Here is a 19,686-nt window from a genome sequence, read left to right as displayed (position 1 = left end):
GAAAACATGTTTACATACAAAATTTATTGTGCGCTGGTCTTAATAAAGATTTTATTACATTTGCTTATTGTTTTTTATATATACTTTATTTTGCAAAGCAAATAAAAAACAGAAATAAAAACGGTCTTTTTATTGCTTTTAAAATTGACCTAAATTTGGGTTCGAAAGGGTTTTTTTTGTTGGACAAAAGCAATAAATGGCAATAAAAGTTGTAACGATTTTTAAATACTTTGCACTGCATTTTTCTAAACAAATTCTATTGTGCATTGAAAATAAATATTTTCAGTTTTCGGAAGATTTAAGTTAAAAACTCTTTATAATATAGAATTGTGGCCCTGAAAAGGGCCGTTTTTGGGGTAAAAGAAATTGAAGCCATTTAAGCACGTTCTCCACGAATACGACGAGCCAGCTGAATGTCCTTGGGCATGATTGTGACACGCTTGGCATGGATGGCGCACAGATTGGTGTCCTCAAACAAGCCCACGAGGTAAGCCTCACTGGCCTCCTGGAGAGCCATCACGGCGGAGCTCTGGAACCTCAGATCGGTCTTGAAATCCTGAGCGATCTCACGCACAAGACGCTGGAAGGGCAGCTTGCGGATGAGCAATTCTGTGCTCTTCTGGTAGCGACGGATCTCACGGAGAGCCACTGTTCCTGGGCGGTAGCGATGGGGCTTCTTGACTCCGCCAGTTGCTGGGGCACTCTTGCGAGCAGCCTTGGTGGCCAGCTGCTTGCGAGGAGCCTTTCCTCCGGTTGACTTACGGGCAGTCTGCTTCGTACGGGCCATTGCTGTTTCTTCCTTCAAAATCTACTCACGATGTTTACGCTGTGAATAGTTTATAATAATAATATAATTGTGAAGAATTATGAAAAAATATACACATTCAATGTTGCATAATTATAATTATCTAATATTTTCAGAGTAAAATTCTTTTCAACACAAATAATATTGTAGTATTTTTATGATTTTGCATTCATGAGATACAGGGCAACTAACACATTTCGGCAGGGTTGCAATTTCACTTTTTTCTGTTCTTTAAAAATAAAAAAATATAGCTTCTACGAACGAAATAGTGTGGAAAACACAAGAATTTAATGAAAAAGACTGGAAGAATAAGAAAACTCAAAAATATGTTTAGTTTTATTAATTTTAATACGTATTAAAAATGACTGTAGAAAACATAAGACGATAAACCTTCTACAAGGTTCCAGGCAACACTCTTTAAAACGAAGTAACAATAAAATTCAATTTGTATTCAAAATATTACCTTTCAAATTTTATGCTTTCATATAAAAGAAATGTGGTACACTCAACCCTAATTCAGAAATTTTTCAAAAACTGGAATTATTTTTATTTTTTACTAATATGAAACAAAAAGAACCTGTCGATCAGTTTCACTTAGTCTTTATAATTTTATTTCATCATAAAATAATTTATATATAAAATTTTCACAGAATTTCTAAAAATCCGGATTTATTTTTGGTGTATTATCCTTATGCTAACCTAACTAGCTTAATTAAATTAACCACTAACACTTTCAAAATAGCTTTATTTAAAACCTGTATTTGTTCTAAAAACTAACTTAACCTAAACTGTACTTAAAACTATCTTAACTTAATCCAATGCTTAAAAGCTAACTTATTCTAAAACAAATGAACTACACTGGAATATCGAGGTTGGGGTGGGGAGTCCCAAAGTATATTTAGAACTTTTAATTCAAATAATCAGTAACTTAACCTAGTGTTACAATAGATTAAGACCCCAAACTCTTTAAATATTTTATTGTGGCCCTGAGAAGGGCCGTTTTATGTTGATTGGGATGATGATTAGAGGGACTCAGCTTAACCACCAAAACCGTACAAAGTGCGACCTTGGCGCTTGAGGGCGTAGACAACGTCCATGGCAGTAACTGTCTTCCTCTTGGCGTGTTCAGTGTAAGTCACGGCGTCACGGATCACATTCTCCAAGAAGACTTTGAGGACACCACGGGTCTCCTCGTAGATCAATCCAGAGATACGCTTCACGCCGCCACGACGAGCCAGACGACGGATGGCTGGCTTCGTGATGCCCTGGATGTTGTCACGCAACACCTTCCTATGTCTCTTGGCGCCTCCTTTACCAAGTCCCTTGCCTCCTTTACCGCGACCAGTCATTTTCACTTATTGTTGCTTGTTTTCCGAACGATAGTCAGGAACAAACTACTGAAATTTGCAGCTTAGGACTATATTTTTGTTAACTAAACCACGCCCCTTCTCAAAAAACTTATCAAATATTAAAGGAATTATTGATAATTTCTATGACACAAGAATTAAGAACAATACATGAAGAACTCTACAAACATTTTCATAAAAAAAAACGGAAAAATATAAAGAAAATAATAATTTTATGAATAGTTTTCCCCCTCCACAGCAAGATGCGATTGCATAAAAGGCCTGAAACTATGAGCGACCGCATAGTTTTTCCCAACTATTCTCAGCGTAAACATCGTGAGTAGATTTTGAAGGAAGAAACAGCAATGGCCCGTACGAAGCAGACTGCCCGTAAGTCAACCGGAGGAAAGGCTCCTCGCAAGCAGCTGGCCACCAAGGCTGCTCGCAAGAGTGCCCCAGCAACTGGCGGAGTCAAGAAGCCCCATCGCTACCGCCCAGGAACAGTGGCTCTCCGTGAGATCCGTCGCTACCAGAAGAGCACAGAATTGCTCATCCGCAAGCTGCCCTTCCAGCGTCTTGTGCGTGAGATCGCTCAGGATTTCAAGACCGATCTGAGGTTCCAGAGCTCCGCCGTGATGGCTCTCCAGGAGGCCAGTGAGGCTTACCTCGTGGGCTTGTTTGAGGACACCAATCTGTGCGCCATCCATGCCAAGCGTGTCACAATCATGCCCAAGGACATTCAGCTGGCTCGTCGTATTCGTGGAGAACGTGCTTAAATGGCTTCAATTTCTTTTACCCCAAAAAACGGTCCTTTTCAGGGCCACAATTCTATATTATAAAGAGTTTTTAACTTAAATCTTCTAATATTTAAAATATTTATTCTCAATGCACATTTGTTTAGAAAACTGCAGTAGGGGAAGGCGCGGTACCTTCGGACGACTCAAGCTTCGCACAAGTCATTTTTTTCTCTATTGTTCTTTTTTTTGTTTTTTGTTTTATTTATTGTTTCTTTGAAATCCTTATGGATTCAACCATTGCTCTTTTCTGAAAATTTGAGGCATTGGACTAGTTATTAAAATATAATATTATAATGATCCAAATTCATTTATAACACATTGAAAAAAAATGACTTGTGCGAAGCATAAATCGTCTGAAGTTAGCGTACTTTCCCCTACACCTCAAAATCTTTATAAATCGTTTTAGCTTTTATTGCTTTTGTCCAACAAAAGAAACCCTTTCGAACCTAAACTCAGGTCAATTTTAAAGGCAATAAAAGACCGTTTTTATTTCTGTTTTTATTTGCTTTGCAAAACAAATTATATTTAAAAAAACAACATAAACAAACATATAAATATAACGAAACAAAAATAAAAATATTTGTACCGGGAAATAAAAAAAAATTTGTAACATGATATTAAACTGTAAATTTATTCGTTATTCGTTATTTATATTTGTTTATTCGTTAGTTAGATAAACATATTGACGATATTGAAGAACGTGACATCAAGAATCGACGGCCCAGATGTTCAGGAAAGTGGAAAAGTTTGTCCCACTGGGAACGAATAGAAAGAATGCAGTTGTTAAGGGGAAAGCGCGCTACCTTCGGATGACTCAAAGCTTCGGACAATTCATTTTTTTTTAATGTGTTTTATTTTAAATGAATTTGGCCCATTATAATTTTATATTTTAATAGCTAGTCCAATACCTTAAATTTCCAGAAAAGAGCATTGGATGAAATCCTAGGAACATAGAAAAATATTGAGTTATCTGAAGCTTGAATCGTCCGAAGGTAGCGCGCTTTCGCCATACGTTAATAAAGAATTTAGCTGAACATTTCGCCCTTCGACACTTTTCACTGGTTAAATCGTCATTTTAAATTAATCAAGATCAAAGTTCAACCATCCTAGAAGGTCAAATTTTAACTTATTTGGTCAAAATTAATAAAAATAATTTTTTTTTTAAACCCTCTTGAACAATTTTCAACTTCAAGAAGATTTATAATAATTTCTAGACAAATTTAAATCGACGTTAATCTAATATGCACCTAAAAAATTTGCGAACGCTTTGCCACTTCTTTTAAGTATAGTTCAGGAAAAGTTATTAGCCAGAAGTCGTCTAGACCGAAATCTGCAAAATCACTCATGCAGCTACGTTTCTGGGCAAGGGCGTACCCAGGATTTCAGTTAGGGGGGGGCTGAGTCTCAAATTTTGTTGGCGGCTGGGGGGGTTACATAATATTTATTTTGAAAAAAAAACGTTAAACATAAAATGGGATGAAAAGTATATATAAATATAAGATGGTCCTACTTTTCACCAGAGATTAGCCTATGCCCAAATTGTATTTATTCTTAAGGAGCGATCATCAGTGTTCCTCGGACAGGCCCATATTATTGGCCACAAATAAAAATAATTTTTAGAAAATATTCGCTACTTTTTACCAAATAACTACAGCAAGGATGCATTCTGTTAGTTCATATTTAGGGCAGAATCACATTGACAGTAAAATGCTCACCGTATTTCGTTGATTTACGCACTTTTATTACAATTCTTGCGCAAATTCTCGATTACCGTATTACCGCATCTCATACTCGGTGGCACTAGGTGAAAATTGTATAAAAAAAAATTGAATAAATAAAACGAAAATTCGATAAACGGTGGAAAAAACTGTAGGATTTTTTGCTACAGTTTTTCGTGAAGTTTTTTGCTCACCGTTTATCTCATTTTCGCTTTATTTCTTCAGTTTTCTCATATTATTTTTACCTAGTGCCACCAAGTATGGGATAAGGTAACACGGTAATTGAGAATTTGCGTAAGAATTGCAATGAAAATGCGTAAATTAACGAAATACGGTTAGGCATCAAGGATGCGACCCCAATAGTGATAAGCGGTTGTAAATGATAATGATGAAGATGATGAAGGACTGGTTTAACTCATTAGCTAACACGAAATATTTGGTTTTTGGAATTTGGATGAACTTATTTCAAGAAATCTTGTCCATCGAAAAGTATTTTTTTAAAGATCTCCGAATTCTGAAAATCAAATCCCTATAGCCGAATTTTTAAAAGAAAATTTCTGAAAATATACTTTAAATATTGTACTTTTATATGCCTAAAAGCTTGAATTAAATAGACTTTTTATTATGCTGTGAAAATATTACAGAAAAATGTGCTGTTTTTAGTCAGTTTGACCTACGTAACCCCTTAAGGGGTTACATGGACCACGCAGCCTAAAAACAGCATGTTTTCTTTCATTTTTGTCAACGTAATAAAATTATTTCAATTAAAGCTCTTAAGTATGTAAAAATATAATATTTGGACTGCATTTTTTTAATATTTTAAAATTTTAGTCCTTTGAACTTGGCACCTAATTTTTGGAAACGTCTTTTTGAAATAAACTTACTTTTCGGTAGTCGCGATTACTTAGAGTGGAATAATCGAAAATCAAAAAAAAAAACAACAAATTATTTCTTAATAAACGCTGAGTTAAACTAACTTGAACGAAAGATTTTTTGTTGCTTTGACAACAATTTCTTGTGCAAGACGAAATGTGGTGGAAAATACGCCGAAAATCATATCCTTGTATTAAATTTTCCCAAAAACCCAATAAGGCCTCAAGTTCAAGTAAGAGTTTAACTCATCTACTAAAAGAAAATAATTGGTTTTTGGGGTCAGATGAATCTACTCTAAGTAATCGTTACTAAAGAAAAGTGAGTTTTATTTTTCAATATTCGTTTCCGACAATCAGGTCCTAGCGACCGAATTTTTATTTTTTTTTAATAAAATGTCAAAAAATATAGTTTAAATGTTATGCTTTTATATGCCTAGGAGCTTGAATTAAATAGACTTTTTATTATGTTGAGAAGAAAAAGTTAGAAAATACGCAATTTTCAGCCTTTTTGACCCGCATAGCCCCTCAACAGATCAAAGTTCAAAGTCAATGTACGACCCCAGCTTTAATTACATATTAAATTTCACCTCTGACTGCTAAATCTGATGGCTTCAAATAAACTTTCGGAGTCGTTGGTGCTTTTTTTTTTAAACATATCTCCCGAAGAAACTTGAGGTCCATCACGTCAAGTTTCTAAGATATCTTAAGGCCTCTACACATTGGGAACAATTTTTATGAAAAAATGCTTTTTTGAACGAAATTTTCTGCACTTCTCTAGGTGGAAACGTTAAAATACTGTCAAAAATGCAATTTTTGACAAAAACTCTTCCCAATGTGTATAGGTCATTAAGGAGAAGATTATAAAAAAAAATTGGTAGAATCATTTTGAGAAACTTGCTTTCTTCTCAATAACATATTATATAGTAAATTATATGCTAAAAAAAACGCTTAACTTTTTTTTAATATTTGTATGTAGTACAGAACGGGCAACAGCCTTGCCTTTCCCTCCCTCTATTCGACTTTTAATGGTTATTGAGTTTCTATTTTTGTATTGACACTGTACAAATGAGCAGTAAAACATCAAATTTGAGAAGTGACTAAATTATTTATACAGTAGAGTCTCGCTATAGTCCATATTTGGTTTCAAATTTGACACTTGGGTCGCACTATAGTCCATGTAATATTTTAAAATTATCAACGATTTTTAGTATTGAAATTGCTCGACTGCTTCCACTTTCTTTGCGATTGTGGTACTTGTCCTCGCTCTCTTCATTCTGGATCAGAATTATCACAACTACTTAATAAAGTTTGCCAAAAATATTAAAATAATTATGCATGTCGCATACTAAAAAACATAACCTAACTTAAAATCAATGTTTTGAAATCAACGGTCGATAAATTGTGGACTATAGAGCGATGGCCTATAGCGAGACTCTACTGTAACTTTGAAAGTAGTAGAATTTTCATGAAAGTTTCGATCTTTATGAATTGAAAAATTAGGCCTATTTTTAGAAAGATTTCGATTTTTTTACTGATCAAATTTAATTTTTTTTTGCTGAACACATATTTTTTTGCTTTATATTTGTTTTTGAATTTTTTTTACGCTTCTAGGGGGGGCAGCTGCCCCCCCCCCTGCCCTTAGCTGGGTACGCCCATGTTTCTGGGTTATTCAAATATCATCCCCTTGATTTATTTATGTTAGATTTTAGAATTAATAAATTATTTAACTTCTTTAACTTAAAATTATTCAACATAATGCTTTGAAACGTTTTTTTTAGACACATGATTTCTGTTCCAAAACTCAATTTCCTTATTTTGGCCATTCCGGCAAAATCCAAATAAAACTGCTTAAGACTGAGATCATTTGACATAAAATTTTTGTGAACGACAAGAAAGGAATGGCTAAGATTTTACTACAACTACTAATGTTTAATTAAGCAAATGACTAAAAATGTAAAACATAGTTTTATTGAGATATTAAATTTACGCAAAACATATTTTGTAGTCACGCACTAAATTTTCAGAGTATAAAACATTTATAACATAAAAAAATAATGGTGTCTTATCACGAATGTAACACAATAGGAGATGTCATAATCATCACAGGAAATCAGAAGTTTAATAAAAAAATCTTATAGGGTAAGTGCTCATAATTTTGGACAGTTTCTAAATTTGGACACTTTGAGGGTAAAATTGGACACTAAAAATAAATTGATTAAAATGATGGATTTTTATTCCAATATTTGATGAAAAATGAATTCTATCTAAATATTTGTTCTTTTTGGAAGATTTTGACACTAAATACGTTAAATTTTGAATATGATTTGAGTTGAAATTGCTTTGTTGAAAATTCAGTGTGATCAATTGCTTACAAGAAATATGACAGAATTTCGTGGCTTACTTCAGTCTTATTTAGTTTTGGTGAAGTACTAAAAAAGTTTGTTCGCTGTTTTTGAGTGATATTATTGAATATTCATTGAATATTGTGTTGATTCACGTTACTGATGATTTGTACATTTGACCTGAAGTGAGATTTGCCTTGTGAATTATATTTTTCGTGTGAAAACTGGGAAATTTTTTAAGACATTCACCAGTGAGGTGATGATTCTTATTTTGGACAGGTATTTTTTCACGAAATTTCGTGAAGTTTTAGCTTTTGTGATGACTAGGTTAGACAAATGCCTGGAGAAACAAAGGAGCATCATCTCTACGAAAGAGATGTAGCGAGAAATGCCTTGAAAGGCTCCCGGAAAGGTCAGGGAATGAGCGAATCTGCACGTACTTGGAGTATCGAAGTCAACTCACTTTAATGAATGATATGGAAAGTTTCCAGGCTTCTGTGACATTCTACGTTTCCCTTACATGAGCAGGAAGAGGACTTGGTAAGATTGGTTCATGAAATGAAGAACAATGGGCATCCTGTTGAGGCGGATTAGCTGTCCAAATTTACAGCCAAGTTGGCCAAATTAATAAACAAGTTGTCCAAAATAAGAGCCAAGGTCACCTCTACTTATCAATTGATTTTTAAACGTATTAAAACTAATTTTAATAAAAATAAGACGATAAATAGCTTGCTAAGTTTCTAAACAACCCTTCTGAAAAGAGAGTAACAAGAAATGTCAATTAGTATAGAAAATATCGCACTTCAAACTTGGAACTTCGATGCTTATAAGCAGACTGTCCAAAATTATAAGCACTTCCCCTATTCTATTGGACGTAAGGACAGACTTAAAGTGTATTGTAACATCATACCGAACCCAACCTCCAGGACCTAACGTGTTGTAGATCCAAGAATAATCTTCAAGCAATCATTCCAAGTGAAGTCAAGCGTGGAATCGAATGAATTTCCCCATGGAAAAATGGCTGTCAAATCTTAGTCGCAGTAGATAAAAAAAAAACTAATGCAGATTTGGAAAGGTCATTTTATTGTGATTACCGTTTTATTGTGATTGTGATACCGGTCACGACAAATTCTTGACTTCAAGGACCACACGAACAAATTGCCATCCAAACCAAGTATTTTTTCGGGAACTTGGTGTATATAGTTCTTGTATCGATACTTGCTGTGTACACCTGTGCGAGTCTTTGCCGTATAGTATTGTTGTCCAAGCAATTGATGGAAGTCGGCTTTCACGATGGTTTCGTCGTCCATTAACTCTTTCGTCTCCTTTGGGACACTGGGTACCCATGGAAACAACAATTTTTTTAGACTATCTAGAATCGATAAAAATCCGACTCTTCTGGATAAGTACAAACTATAAGGATGTCCAAATCTAGGATGTTTTTTGCAGGATCCTAATTAACTCCTGAGCTAAGATATTTTTGGTCAAAAATCGTGAATTTTCGATTTTCTGCTTCCTTGCAGATATTGTGACTTTTTTGATATTTCTAGACCAGAATAAGAAAAAACCTCTCGGGGCCAATAAGTATGATAACTAACAATTACAGATTGCATAAATTCGAAAAACAATTTTTTCTTAAATTTTCAAAAAACTTGTTCAAACTTTATGGGTACTCTCGTCCACAAAAATCTAGAGGTCAAATGTAAGGTTAAAGCACCCCAGCACCCTTTTCTCCATGTCGCGGTCTTGAATTCCAGGCTTCCTACCACCAGCTTGCTTTCAGGCAATCGTCTTTGTATCCTTGAATCACAATAATACCTTTCGGACTGTTGAGCGCGACTTTCCGGTGAGTTTTCCTATTTCCGCATAAGTCGCATTTGGATTTTGTATGTAAATGTCAACTATCTGTTGTCGGATTCTCTCAATCTTCTTGAGATATCTCAACCAAAAATCAATATTTTTTAACGAAGGTGGTATCAAAATAAAACTAATGAAATGCACTAAAAATGGCAACTGCCAAACAAAAAGTAAACAATAGTTGAAACTATCAAAATCATATCAAGTGTTAGGGAAATTCAAACGATTCTAGGGTCATTTGCCTAAAGCGAGACAGTTTGGAAAGTTGGACAAAGCAGTGTGGAATGTGAGACACCTCCTTAAAAACTTGATAATAAATCAATTATATATTTCAATTTTCGATAAAGAGATTATTAAACTTAATTTTATGATTATTTTAGAAGTCAAAAATGCAAAAATCGTTATAAAACAATCAAAGGGTGACTTGCAAGAAGAATTAAAAAAAATTGTTGCGTGTGCAACATTTTCTCGGAGTGTATTGGTGGTGATTTTATGACGAGGCGACGAGGTCGCTCAAAGCGGAGAGAATTGGAGGACTTGCGGAGTGCTAAGAGAAAAATTTGCCCAGCTCCATCTCTTCCACCACGGACCTTCGAGGAGAAAACATCTCCGTCCGTGGGCTACTCCACCGCCAGCACCACAGCCACCCATTTGAGCCACCCAGGGGTCTCCCGATACACCAGAGCTGTCTGGATCATCCTTCAAACTTGGAAGCCTCCCCCAATCCCATGCACCCAACCACCGATGGAGTGCCCTCACCGGAGGGCACAGGGGAGCGTGGGACATAGTCCCTGCCCCCGACGGAAGGACCATGGAAGGAAGGAGGGATTGGGAATAGGGAGAGGAATTGATATGAGGAATGTTTAGGATTTAGAAGGAAGATGTGGAAAATAAAAATGATTTTCGTATCAAAATGTACAGTAGACTCTCACTCAATCGGCTCTTTTTCAATCGGGCAACAAATTTTGTTGACAATTTGCACGTTTAATTATGAAGCTAATTCGATCAAATTCGCTGTAGTTCTTCCTATTTTATCGTGATTCTTTATAATTGAACGCTTTATTGTGGAATTTACAAAGGCTTTGACGCTCAATTCTATCGCTAAACCGGATGACATTTTGCCCCATATTCACGATTGAGAGAGAGTCTACTGTATTGCACGCGCGATATTCATAACCTTGACACGGTAGTTGTCATTTTCTCTGTTTCTTATGAAAGTTCCTAGGAAAATATCAAAGTGTTTTGTTTGAAGTATACAGAGAAAACCCTCAACATTTGATTTTCTATATATATTTTGAATGACATTTTGTCATTAATATCACTATGTCCAACTTTCCAAACTTTTGTCCATCTCTTCAAAATGTGTTATTTTTTTTTAATTTCCGTTAATTTTCCGATTATTCGGTTGCAATATTTAATAACAACTGTTAAGATTCTGTTAGAAATATTTGTCAAAGAATCCCATGATACAAAAAAAGTGGTAAAAAATAATTATTTATTCAGTTTAAAAATGCATTTGAAATTGAATTTTTTCTTAAGTGTTTCGCTTTCCACCATTCACCCTTCGCTTTATTTGTCTGTCCGATTAAAGATAGCGACTTGGAACTTTCGCGGGACCCCCCTACCACATAACCGACCCAAGGACCGTTAACATGCCTCTCATTTGTCCACATTTCCTCCTGTTTTTTTTGGAATTACTCTAAAACGAATCGTGCGATTTTTTTAAATTTTTGAATGTGTTTTAGAGATTGTGCAGGCGGACATTTCGTCCTTATGCGAAAATACCGTTGAATCGTTCCCAATAACGGTTTAACATGGTCAATGGCTAAAAAGGCTCTAGAGAGCATATTTGTCATCCAAATGGTATCATGTTTGGGCTCTTCGAAAAGGTCTGGAATGTTTTTTATCCATAATTCAATAATGTTACACATAATTTTGGGCGCTATTTTGCGTGATTTGTAAATAAGTTCAAATCGGTTGTGAACTGATGAACTTAAGAAGAAATTGTTCAGTGGGAAAACTCTGCGAAATCCTAGAACTCGTAATCAATACTCTCTGCCACATGAATCACTATAGGTAAATGATGCGAAAGTATTTTTGAGATATAGCATTTTGCAAAACTTGAAAGCATTGGCACTCCTTTAAAATTTATTTATTTTGCCATTAGTTTAATTGGACATTACCGTTGTCTTTGGATTCTAAAACACAAGGGTCTAATTTAAAAATAGAGATAATTAAATCTTTTTCTCATATCTTAATTGTTTGTTTAAAAATATATTGACTTCTTAATTGTATTACTGTTTTATTTGATTTTTTTATTTTGAACTATTGGGTTTATACATATATAAGGCAATCGAGAAACCAACATCATTTTATTCTTTACGTTTGACAAACTCTAGTGCGAAAAGTATAGTGATCAATTAGGGTATTTCTTCTGGTAATGTTTGATTTAACCATTTTGACTTAAGACTAATAGTGCACAATCTAAAAATAATTTATTAAGAATTGAAATTATTTCTCAGTTGAAAAGCTAGGGTTTATTAAAATCTTAATTTGTTTAGTCCAACATAATACCTGACCTCAACTAAAACTCATTTAACACGTTTTTTCCTCAATGTCTACAGTAGAGCCTCGCTATAGGCCATATTTAGTTCCAGATTTGACACTTGGGTCGCACTATAGTCCATGTCATTTTTTAAAATTATCAACGACTTTTAGTATTGAAATTGTTCGACGACTTCCACTTTCTTTGCGATTGTGGTACTTGTCCTCGCTCTCTTCATTATGGATCATAATTATCACAACTACTCAATAAAGTTTGCTAAAAATATTAAAATAATTGTGACAACATTGCATGTCGGGTACTAAAAAACATAACCTAACTTGAAATCTGTGTTTTGAAATCAACGGTCAATAAATTGTGGACTATAGAGCGATGGCCTATAGCGGGGTTCTACTGTATTCCTTAGCCGTTTTTATATCTTTTTATAATAATTATTATTATTCGTAACGCGATTTTTGTTACTTAATCACGCTATCACTGTTGTTGTATACCATGTTAGGAAACTTCACTAAGTCCATTGTACTAGATCGCACAGTATTGCCTTCCCGCAATGTGGATGCTCGTTAGGTGCTCTTGGAGTTTTTGGGAAAAGGCGGTGCATTTTATAACGTTTCCCTATAACAGAATTTCCTTAGATTTTTTTGTTGGGTGCTAACAATTTGATAACGTGAAGATGCCACGGATAGATCTCACAAAGTATAACAATTTTCATGAACATTTTAACATCGTAAGGCCGATGCTACGCTTGAATCTTGCTATAGGGGAGACTGGGGTAAAAAGTCACAAATTGAAAATTTGAAAATTCAATATCTTCCAAGATAAAACAGATAGCGGCTTAAATTTTTTCCATAGATGGCCTCCATAGACCTTCTTCAAAGTCTCAAGTATCTTAGAATTCGAACAAGAATTTCAGAAAATAAAAGAATATTGAAATTTTTAGCCCTATTTTTAAAATGTTTTCCTTACAGTAGATATCAATTTTTATCTACTTATTATCCAAAATTGATGCACTGGTAAATATTTCCGAAATGATTTGGATTTTTTGAATACGAACCCACTATCTATTTTAGAATTTTACAAAGATTCTTTTCTCCAGAAATCCTTTTATTAAAAATGACCACTTGGGGTAAAAAGTAACAAAACGTATGGAGCAAAAAGTAACAAAGACCGAAGCAATTTCTGATGTCTCACGGCGAGAAGAAACGTCATTTCCATGTTTCGCTGCTTTTTGTTTGCATTGGTCAAACGATTTGCAGTCTTTTGTGTGTTTTTTTCTAAAATACCTTGAAAAGTACTTTTCTCGTTCAGATAGAGAAAACTGTGTTTTAAAAAGGTGTAGGGTAAGTGTGCCAAATTCCGGCCAGCTTGCAATTCCGGCCACATTTTTTGTTCCTCGAATTTCCTTGAATTTTTAGTTTTTACATACCCTAGAGATTATACAATGCAAAAGAATAACAAAAAATGTAGCTTCGACAAACGAGATGACGTGAAAAAGATATTGCAAAAATTCCCGAAGGACAGGGAACTATGAGAATGAAGGTGGCCGAAATAGGCCACCAAAGCTATGTCTACATTTTTATTCATTTTAAAATGTATTAAGAATAATTTTAAAGTAAATAAAGACGATAAAATGTCTACAAGGTTCTAAGCAACACTCTTAAAGTAGAAGGAATAAAAAAAATCAATTTCTATTAAAGATATTTACATTTCAAACTTGAAACTTTGGCGCTTGCATGCAACTATGCCGAAATTTGGCACACTTATCCTAGAGGAATAAATTTCCTATGAAAATATGTCACCTAGCTATTTTTTTTTTTTAATTTATGAAAGTCCGTAATAAAGCGAATCAAAATATGATAATATCCCATACTTGGTACTATTTGCCCCAGCATTTTTGAGAATGGTCACAAAATTACCTTTTAGAAAACAACTCGATAAATGTATTTCCTTACACAATAGAGAAAAATGACTTTCACAAAGTTGTAGAGCAGTAAATTTCCTATAAAACTGCACTAATTAGAAATTTCTGGGGCACTAGGGTAGCTTGTAAAAAAAAAATAAAATATTCCGTTTTGTGACTCTTTACCACAGTCTCCCCTACCGTTTTTGATGATTGCGATATACAGTATAAGGAAAGAGTACCAGCGATCGGCAGTGTTCCTCGGATCGTCAGGTTATTACCGTATTGTTGCTCCAAATCAAATGAACTTTTAAAAATTTAATTAGCTACTTTTTACCAATTAATACTTATAAGAATGCACTGCATTAGCTCTGATTTAATTTATAAAATCGAATATCTGTGAGACACCTGATTGAATTCGTGACGATTCGAGGTACAGATTACAAGTTTACAATTACACCTAATTTTTATTAATTTATTGTAAAAATTAAAAATTCAAATGCACAGATATAGTTAAATGGATCACTAATATACCAATTGGCATGTACAAAAATACCAAATAGTATTTTGAGGCTTATATTTTCAACTAAATATCGAGCATTTCTCTTAACATTTCGATCCGGGGTGCTCTTCCCTTATGTCCAATTTTGTTGTTTTAATAAAAAAAGATTATTTAAAATTATTACAAGTAGAAGCCGGTATGACCTTTTTACAGAACTATATATAGCATGGAAAGGTTTCACGTAGGCCGTCTATCCTATCATTTCGTAGAAAGCTTTAAAGTAAGGAAATCTTTTGATTATTAAATACGCTTTATCTTGAACAAACCCAATAGGATCTTAGAATGTCTGTCCAAGCAACATCTGTTGATCTACAGGAGAGAAAGCAGAGATTGATGCTACATTTGAAAGGTAATTTGTATTACTGGTCTTTTTCTGGGGAATTAATTTAGTAGAAATTGCTGTTTCACCTACCAACATACTAAAAAGTATTTAACCCTGTTAGATGTCATTGAGGAAATAAAAGAAGAAGTTAGACCTTACGATGTTTCTGGAAAAGCTCAAGAGCATATAGAACGCGTAAGATGGACGCTTCATAGATTAACTTTACAATAAATTGTTAAGCTTTTATTATAATGACTTTTCAGGTTTTCAACTACAATGTAAGAGACCCAGATGGAAGATTATACGGTGGCATTGGTGCAGTCTATTTTTACGAGACATACATACCGAAAGAAGAGCAAACAGAAGAATTTTTAAAATTAGCCACATATCTGGGATGCTTCATTGAAATGGTATAAAATTTAATACTCAATTCAAATTATGAATCATACTTCTGTGCATCATTCAAATAATCAAATTTCAGTTCAAGGCAGTGGCTTATATTGTTGATGATATTGTTGATGCCAGCCCCACTAGACGAAAGAAAGCATCTTGGTACTCGCTTAAAGATGTTCGACTAAGTGCTATTAATGATGCATATATGTTAAAAGCAGCCACTTTCAGACTGCTAAAGAAGCATTTTAGTCATCTTGACTGCTACACTAAGCTCCTTGATTTATTCAGAGAATCAGTTTTTGTTGGTAGTATTGGAGAATATTTGGACATACAGCCACACAAACAGGACCCCACGACCTTTACAATGGAGCAATTCAAAAAAATAACGAATTTGAAAACAAGTCATATTGGTTTTACAAAATTGAATTTAGGATTTGCTCTCTGTGGCATCACTGATCCTGTTACTATTGAGCAAGCAAAATCCTTGTGCTATGAGCTTGGTTACTTATGTCAATTTCAGAACGATTTCACTGATTGTTACGGTAACCCAGAGATCATTGGGAAGGTGGGAACGGATATTGAAGAAGGTAAATGCACATGGTTAGCCATTAAATTCCTAGAGGTAGCTTCACCATCTCAGAAGGATATATTCAAAGAGAATTACGGGAAGGCTGATCCTGTATGCGTCAACAGAGTTAAGCAATTGTATAACGAAGTATCTATGATAGATATATTTTTTAAGCATGAAGCGGAAAAGCATGATGAGTTGCGTAACAATCCACTTTTAAATAGCAAGTTATACAAAGGTTTTTCACATTTTCTTCATAAACTTTATGACTTTCAAATTTCTATGAATAAGCTATGGTATAAAAATCTTAGCTCGGTGAAGTCAGAAGAGGAAAATAAATTGTCTTTAAATAATAATCCTAAATAATAATTAAGAAATATTGATGCCTAAAAGCTAGATTTTTTTTTTAAATTAAGCAACTAGGGAAAAGTGCTCTCCCTTCGAACGTTCATGTGGATTTCTTTTGTTTTTCGTAAGAGATTTACATTAAATTATCACAGAATTATCAACAATTGATGATAAGCCAACTAATATCTAATAGAAATGTGTATATAAGTCTCTTAGCAAAAATAAAATAAAATTCACATTATTCGAAGGCATGAACGTTCGAAAGGAGAGTACTTTCCCCTATATGGTTCGCCTCAAGGTGGAAGTACACGCATTATCTCTCATTCATGGTGTTCTTTAGAGCTGTACATAAATTAAATAAAAACTATAAATAAAAATATTATGAATTATATGTATCCATCGTAGAGTGATATTCTGCATCATTTTACCAGCAAACTTCTGTTGGATGTTTATGGTCTATCTAATGCATGAATTTGTATAAGAAAATGGAAAAGGAATATGAATAGCATAAAATAATTTTAAAGATTCTAAAAAAAACAACTATTACGAATTATTCTTCATAACTAATAAGATATAGGCATCACAATAAATGCTATATAGTAACCACAACTAATATGATATAGTTATTACATACAATAACCCCGTTTATTTAGTTATTGGAACTAATATGTTATAGCACCCATTACTATTTTGATTTAGTTGTGATAACTAAATGAAAAGGATACTTCAACTAATTGTGGTCAACTATTTCATTTAGTTAGCCAACCTAAATATGTAGTTGGGTCTATACTTACTATATTTTATAGTTCTAATAACTGTATATGAGCTTGTACGAACTATTTTTTTTCTAAGAGTGCACTCTTCTAATAATCTCATGTGAGTGATAAGTAAAGGTTAACTCTTTCGCGCCACACTTTTATTCAGCAGATGAATTCATGTAAAATTGAATTTTTCCTAATGATCAAATATAATAGTTCAGAAAGGAGAAAAAATTTCCATTGCGTGAAAACTCGGAAAAACCCCGGGTCATATATGACCCTATTGTCCTCAAGGGAAGTCTACATACTATTTTCAAAATCTATATCACTGGCTTTCTAAGAGTTTTTTTTGCTTGAAGTTATTAACTTGGCCAAAACCATGGCAAACTGGATTGTCTTGATGAACACTGTACTCCTGGTGTTCAAGGAATCTTCTTGGTAATCCCTTGAACACTCACTGTCACAATATTTTGAGTGGTATTTGGCAAAAATAAACTTATCCACATATTTATTCACACACAATACAATTGCACAATATGAAACGCTTGCAGAATACTCTAAAATATTGCAAAATATGTTATAATTCATCAGATATAAGATGAAATGTCCAGGAGCAAGATGTCCCACCTGCATTTCGCAAAGAAAAACAATGTCCCAACTACATTTCGCTATAGGTTTGGGACGAAAACACTGTTACCCTTGGGGACAATAGGGTCATATATGACCCGGAAAATTCTACACGCTTTTCTGGAAAATTGAGAGTAGTTTATTATATCAAAATATGCAATATACAATCTTTGGATATTCTATTTTGTGTTTCTAAAGAACTTTTTGCTGAAAAAAATAAATTAATATAAAAAATTTTGAAAAAGAAAAGTCATTTCACAAAGTTCGAAATTCGTGATCTTCGATCTCAAATATTTTCTTTTCCTGAATATCTGGAGTCTTGAGAAAATTAGCCAAGAATCTTACATCCTTCTATTATGATGTCGTGCACAAACCGATAGATTTCAATTAATGTAAATAGTCATTAAAAATTGTTTTTTCCCCGGGTCATATATGACCCTAATGATGCGAAAGAGTTAAGGGACCCTCAAAACACATATCTTACGAAAATAACCGATTTTAGAAGTTTGACAATATCAGAGGATTACAATAGGTGTTAGAAAGAATCTTATCTAAGAAATTAAATTGGTAAACAAATAAAAAGACAATTTTGAGTGAGCAAACCATAACTTAGATCTTAATAATCAGGGAAATTATCATGTAAGTTATGGCAAAGTGATAATAAAGTTTTCTTTTTTACTTACAACCGGCTTGTTTGTGAAAATTTGTATTAAAAAAAGAACGTTCATCTAGCACCATTAGCGAACTTGACGGAAAATGAGAGGAAAAAGGATTGGAATGGAACTGAAAATGGGAGATAAAAACCCATGTGAAGTTGATTTTTTTGAATTTGGTGTTTGAGAGCTTGATCCTGACATTGGAGACCTAAATTGTGAAAAGGATATAATTTGTGGAAGTGGTGAAAGCGATTTGTTTGTTGTATATAATATTGTAGATTTTTAGGGAGCGAAAATAATTGGAGATGATACCAGCTCTAGGTCTGGTTTTAGAGTGCGGTACTTTATTCTTTGTAATTTTGGTGAGCCCCAGAGTGAGAATGTGTGATAAAAAGGGGTGGCAAAGCGTCCCAGGCTTTGCGAAATGCTCGAACTCGTGACTTAGATGCTATGCTTCAAAAGTACTTTCGCATCATCTACCGTTTACCGGTTCTCAACCGATTTAAACCGATTCATAAATCTTTCAAAAGATCCCCCAAAACAGTTTTAAAAGTAATAGAATTGATTTTCAGATAAAAATTAGTTATCGGGTATGAACCGGTTCAAAACCGATTAGAACCGGATCAGTTTTATAGGAAATTCCAAGACCTTTCCAACGACCCCAAACATGAGCCATTAAAAAACCGTTATTAGGAATGATTCAACGGTATTTTCGTTAAAGGACGAAATATCCGCCTGGGTCATCTCTAAAGCATAGGGTAAGTGTGCCAAATTTCAGCATAGTTGCATGTAAGCGCCAGAGTCTCAAGTTTGAAATGTAATATCTTTAATAGAAATTGATTTTTTTCATTCCTTCTACTTAAAGAGTGTCGCTTGGAACCTTGTAGACAGTTTATCGTCTTTATTTGATTTAAAATTATTCTTTACATTTTAAAATGAATAAAAATGTAGAATAGCTTTGGTGGCCTAATTTCGGCCACTTTCATTCTCATAGTTCTTTACCCTTCCGGAATTCATCGTCTTTTTCACGCCATCTCATTCATCGATCCGACATTTTTTGTTATTTATTGCATTGTATAATGTCTAGAAAATGTAAAAACTGAAAATTAATGGCAATCCAAGGAACACAAAAACTGGCCGAAATTGCAAGCTGGCCGGCATTTGGCACTTACCCTATCCAAAAATTAAAAAAAAAATTTACGACGCGTTTTCGAGCAATATCAAAAAAAAATGGTTTGAGGGGAAGTTGAGG

At 34.0% G+C, this 19,686-nt stretch overlaps 3 protein-coding genes across 3 annotated transcripts; 1 reads left to right on the top strand and 2 right to left on the bottom strand.

The window, feature by feature from the left end:
• Positions 1-355: 355 nt before the first annotated feature.
• Positions 356-832, bottom strand: LOC129805991 (histone H3). The gene has a single exon (XM_055854283.1). It carries the CDS (start codon positions 785-787, stop codon positions 377-379), a length of 411 nt encoding a protein of 136 aa, XP_055710258.1. The 5' UTR covers positions 788-832; the 3' UTR covers positions 356-376.
• A 312-nt stretch (positions 833-1,144) lies between these two features.
• LOC129806009 (histone H4) lies at positions 1,145-2,188 on the bottom strand. The gene has a single exon (XM_055854300.1). The coding sequence runs from the start codon at positions 2,152-2,154 to the stop codon at positions 1,843-1,845; it is 312 nt and encodes a 103-aa protein (XP_055710275.1). The 5' UTR covers positions 2,155-2,188; the 3' UTR covers positions 1,145-1,842.
• A 283-nt stretch (positions 2,189-2,471) lies between these two features.
• On the top strand, positions 2,472-2,984 carry LOC129805993 (histone H3). Its single transcript, XM_055854285.1, has one exon. The coding sequence runs from the start codon at positions 2,517-2,519 to the stop codon at positions 2,925-2,927; it is 411 nt and encodes a 136-aa protein (XP_055710260.1). The 5' UTR covers positions 2,472-2,516; the 3' UTR covers positions 2,928-2,984.
• Positions 2,985-19,686: the final 16,702 nt, after the last annotated feature.

The sequence above is a fragment of the Phlebotomus papatasi genome, chromosome 3, assembly GCF_024763615.1.
Source record: "Phlebotomus papatasi isolate M1 chromosome 3, Ppap_2.1, whole genome shotgun sequence".
Classification (NCBI taxonomy): Eukaryota; Metazoa; Arthropoda; class Insecta; order Diptera; family Psychodidae; genus Phlebotomus; species Phlebotomus papatasi.
The sequence above is the reverse complement of the archived record's forward strand: the minus strand, read 5'-3'. Positions and strand labels throughout refer to the sequence as shown.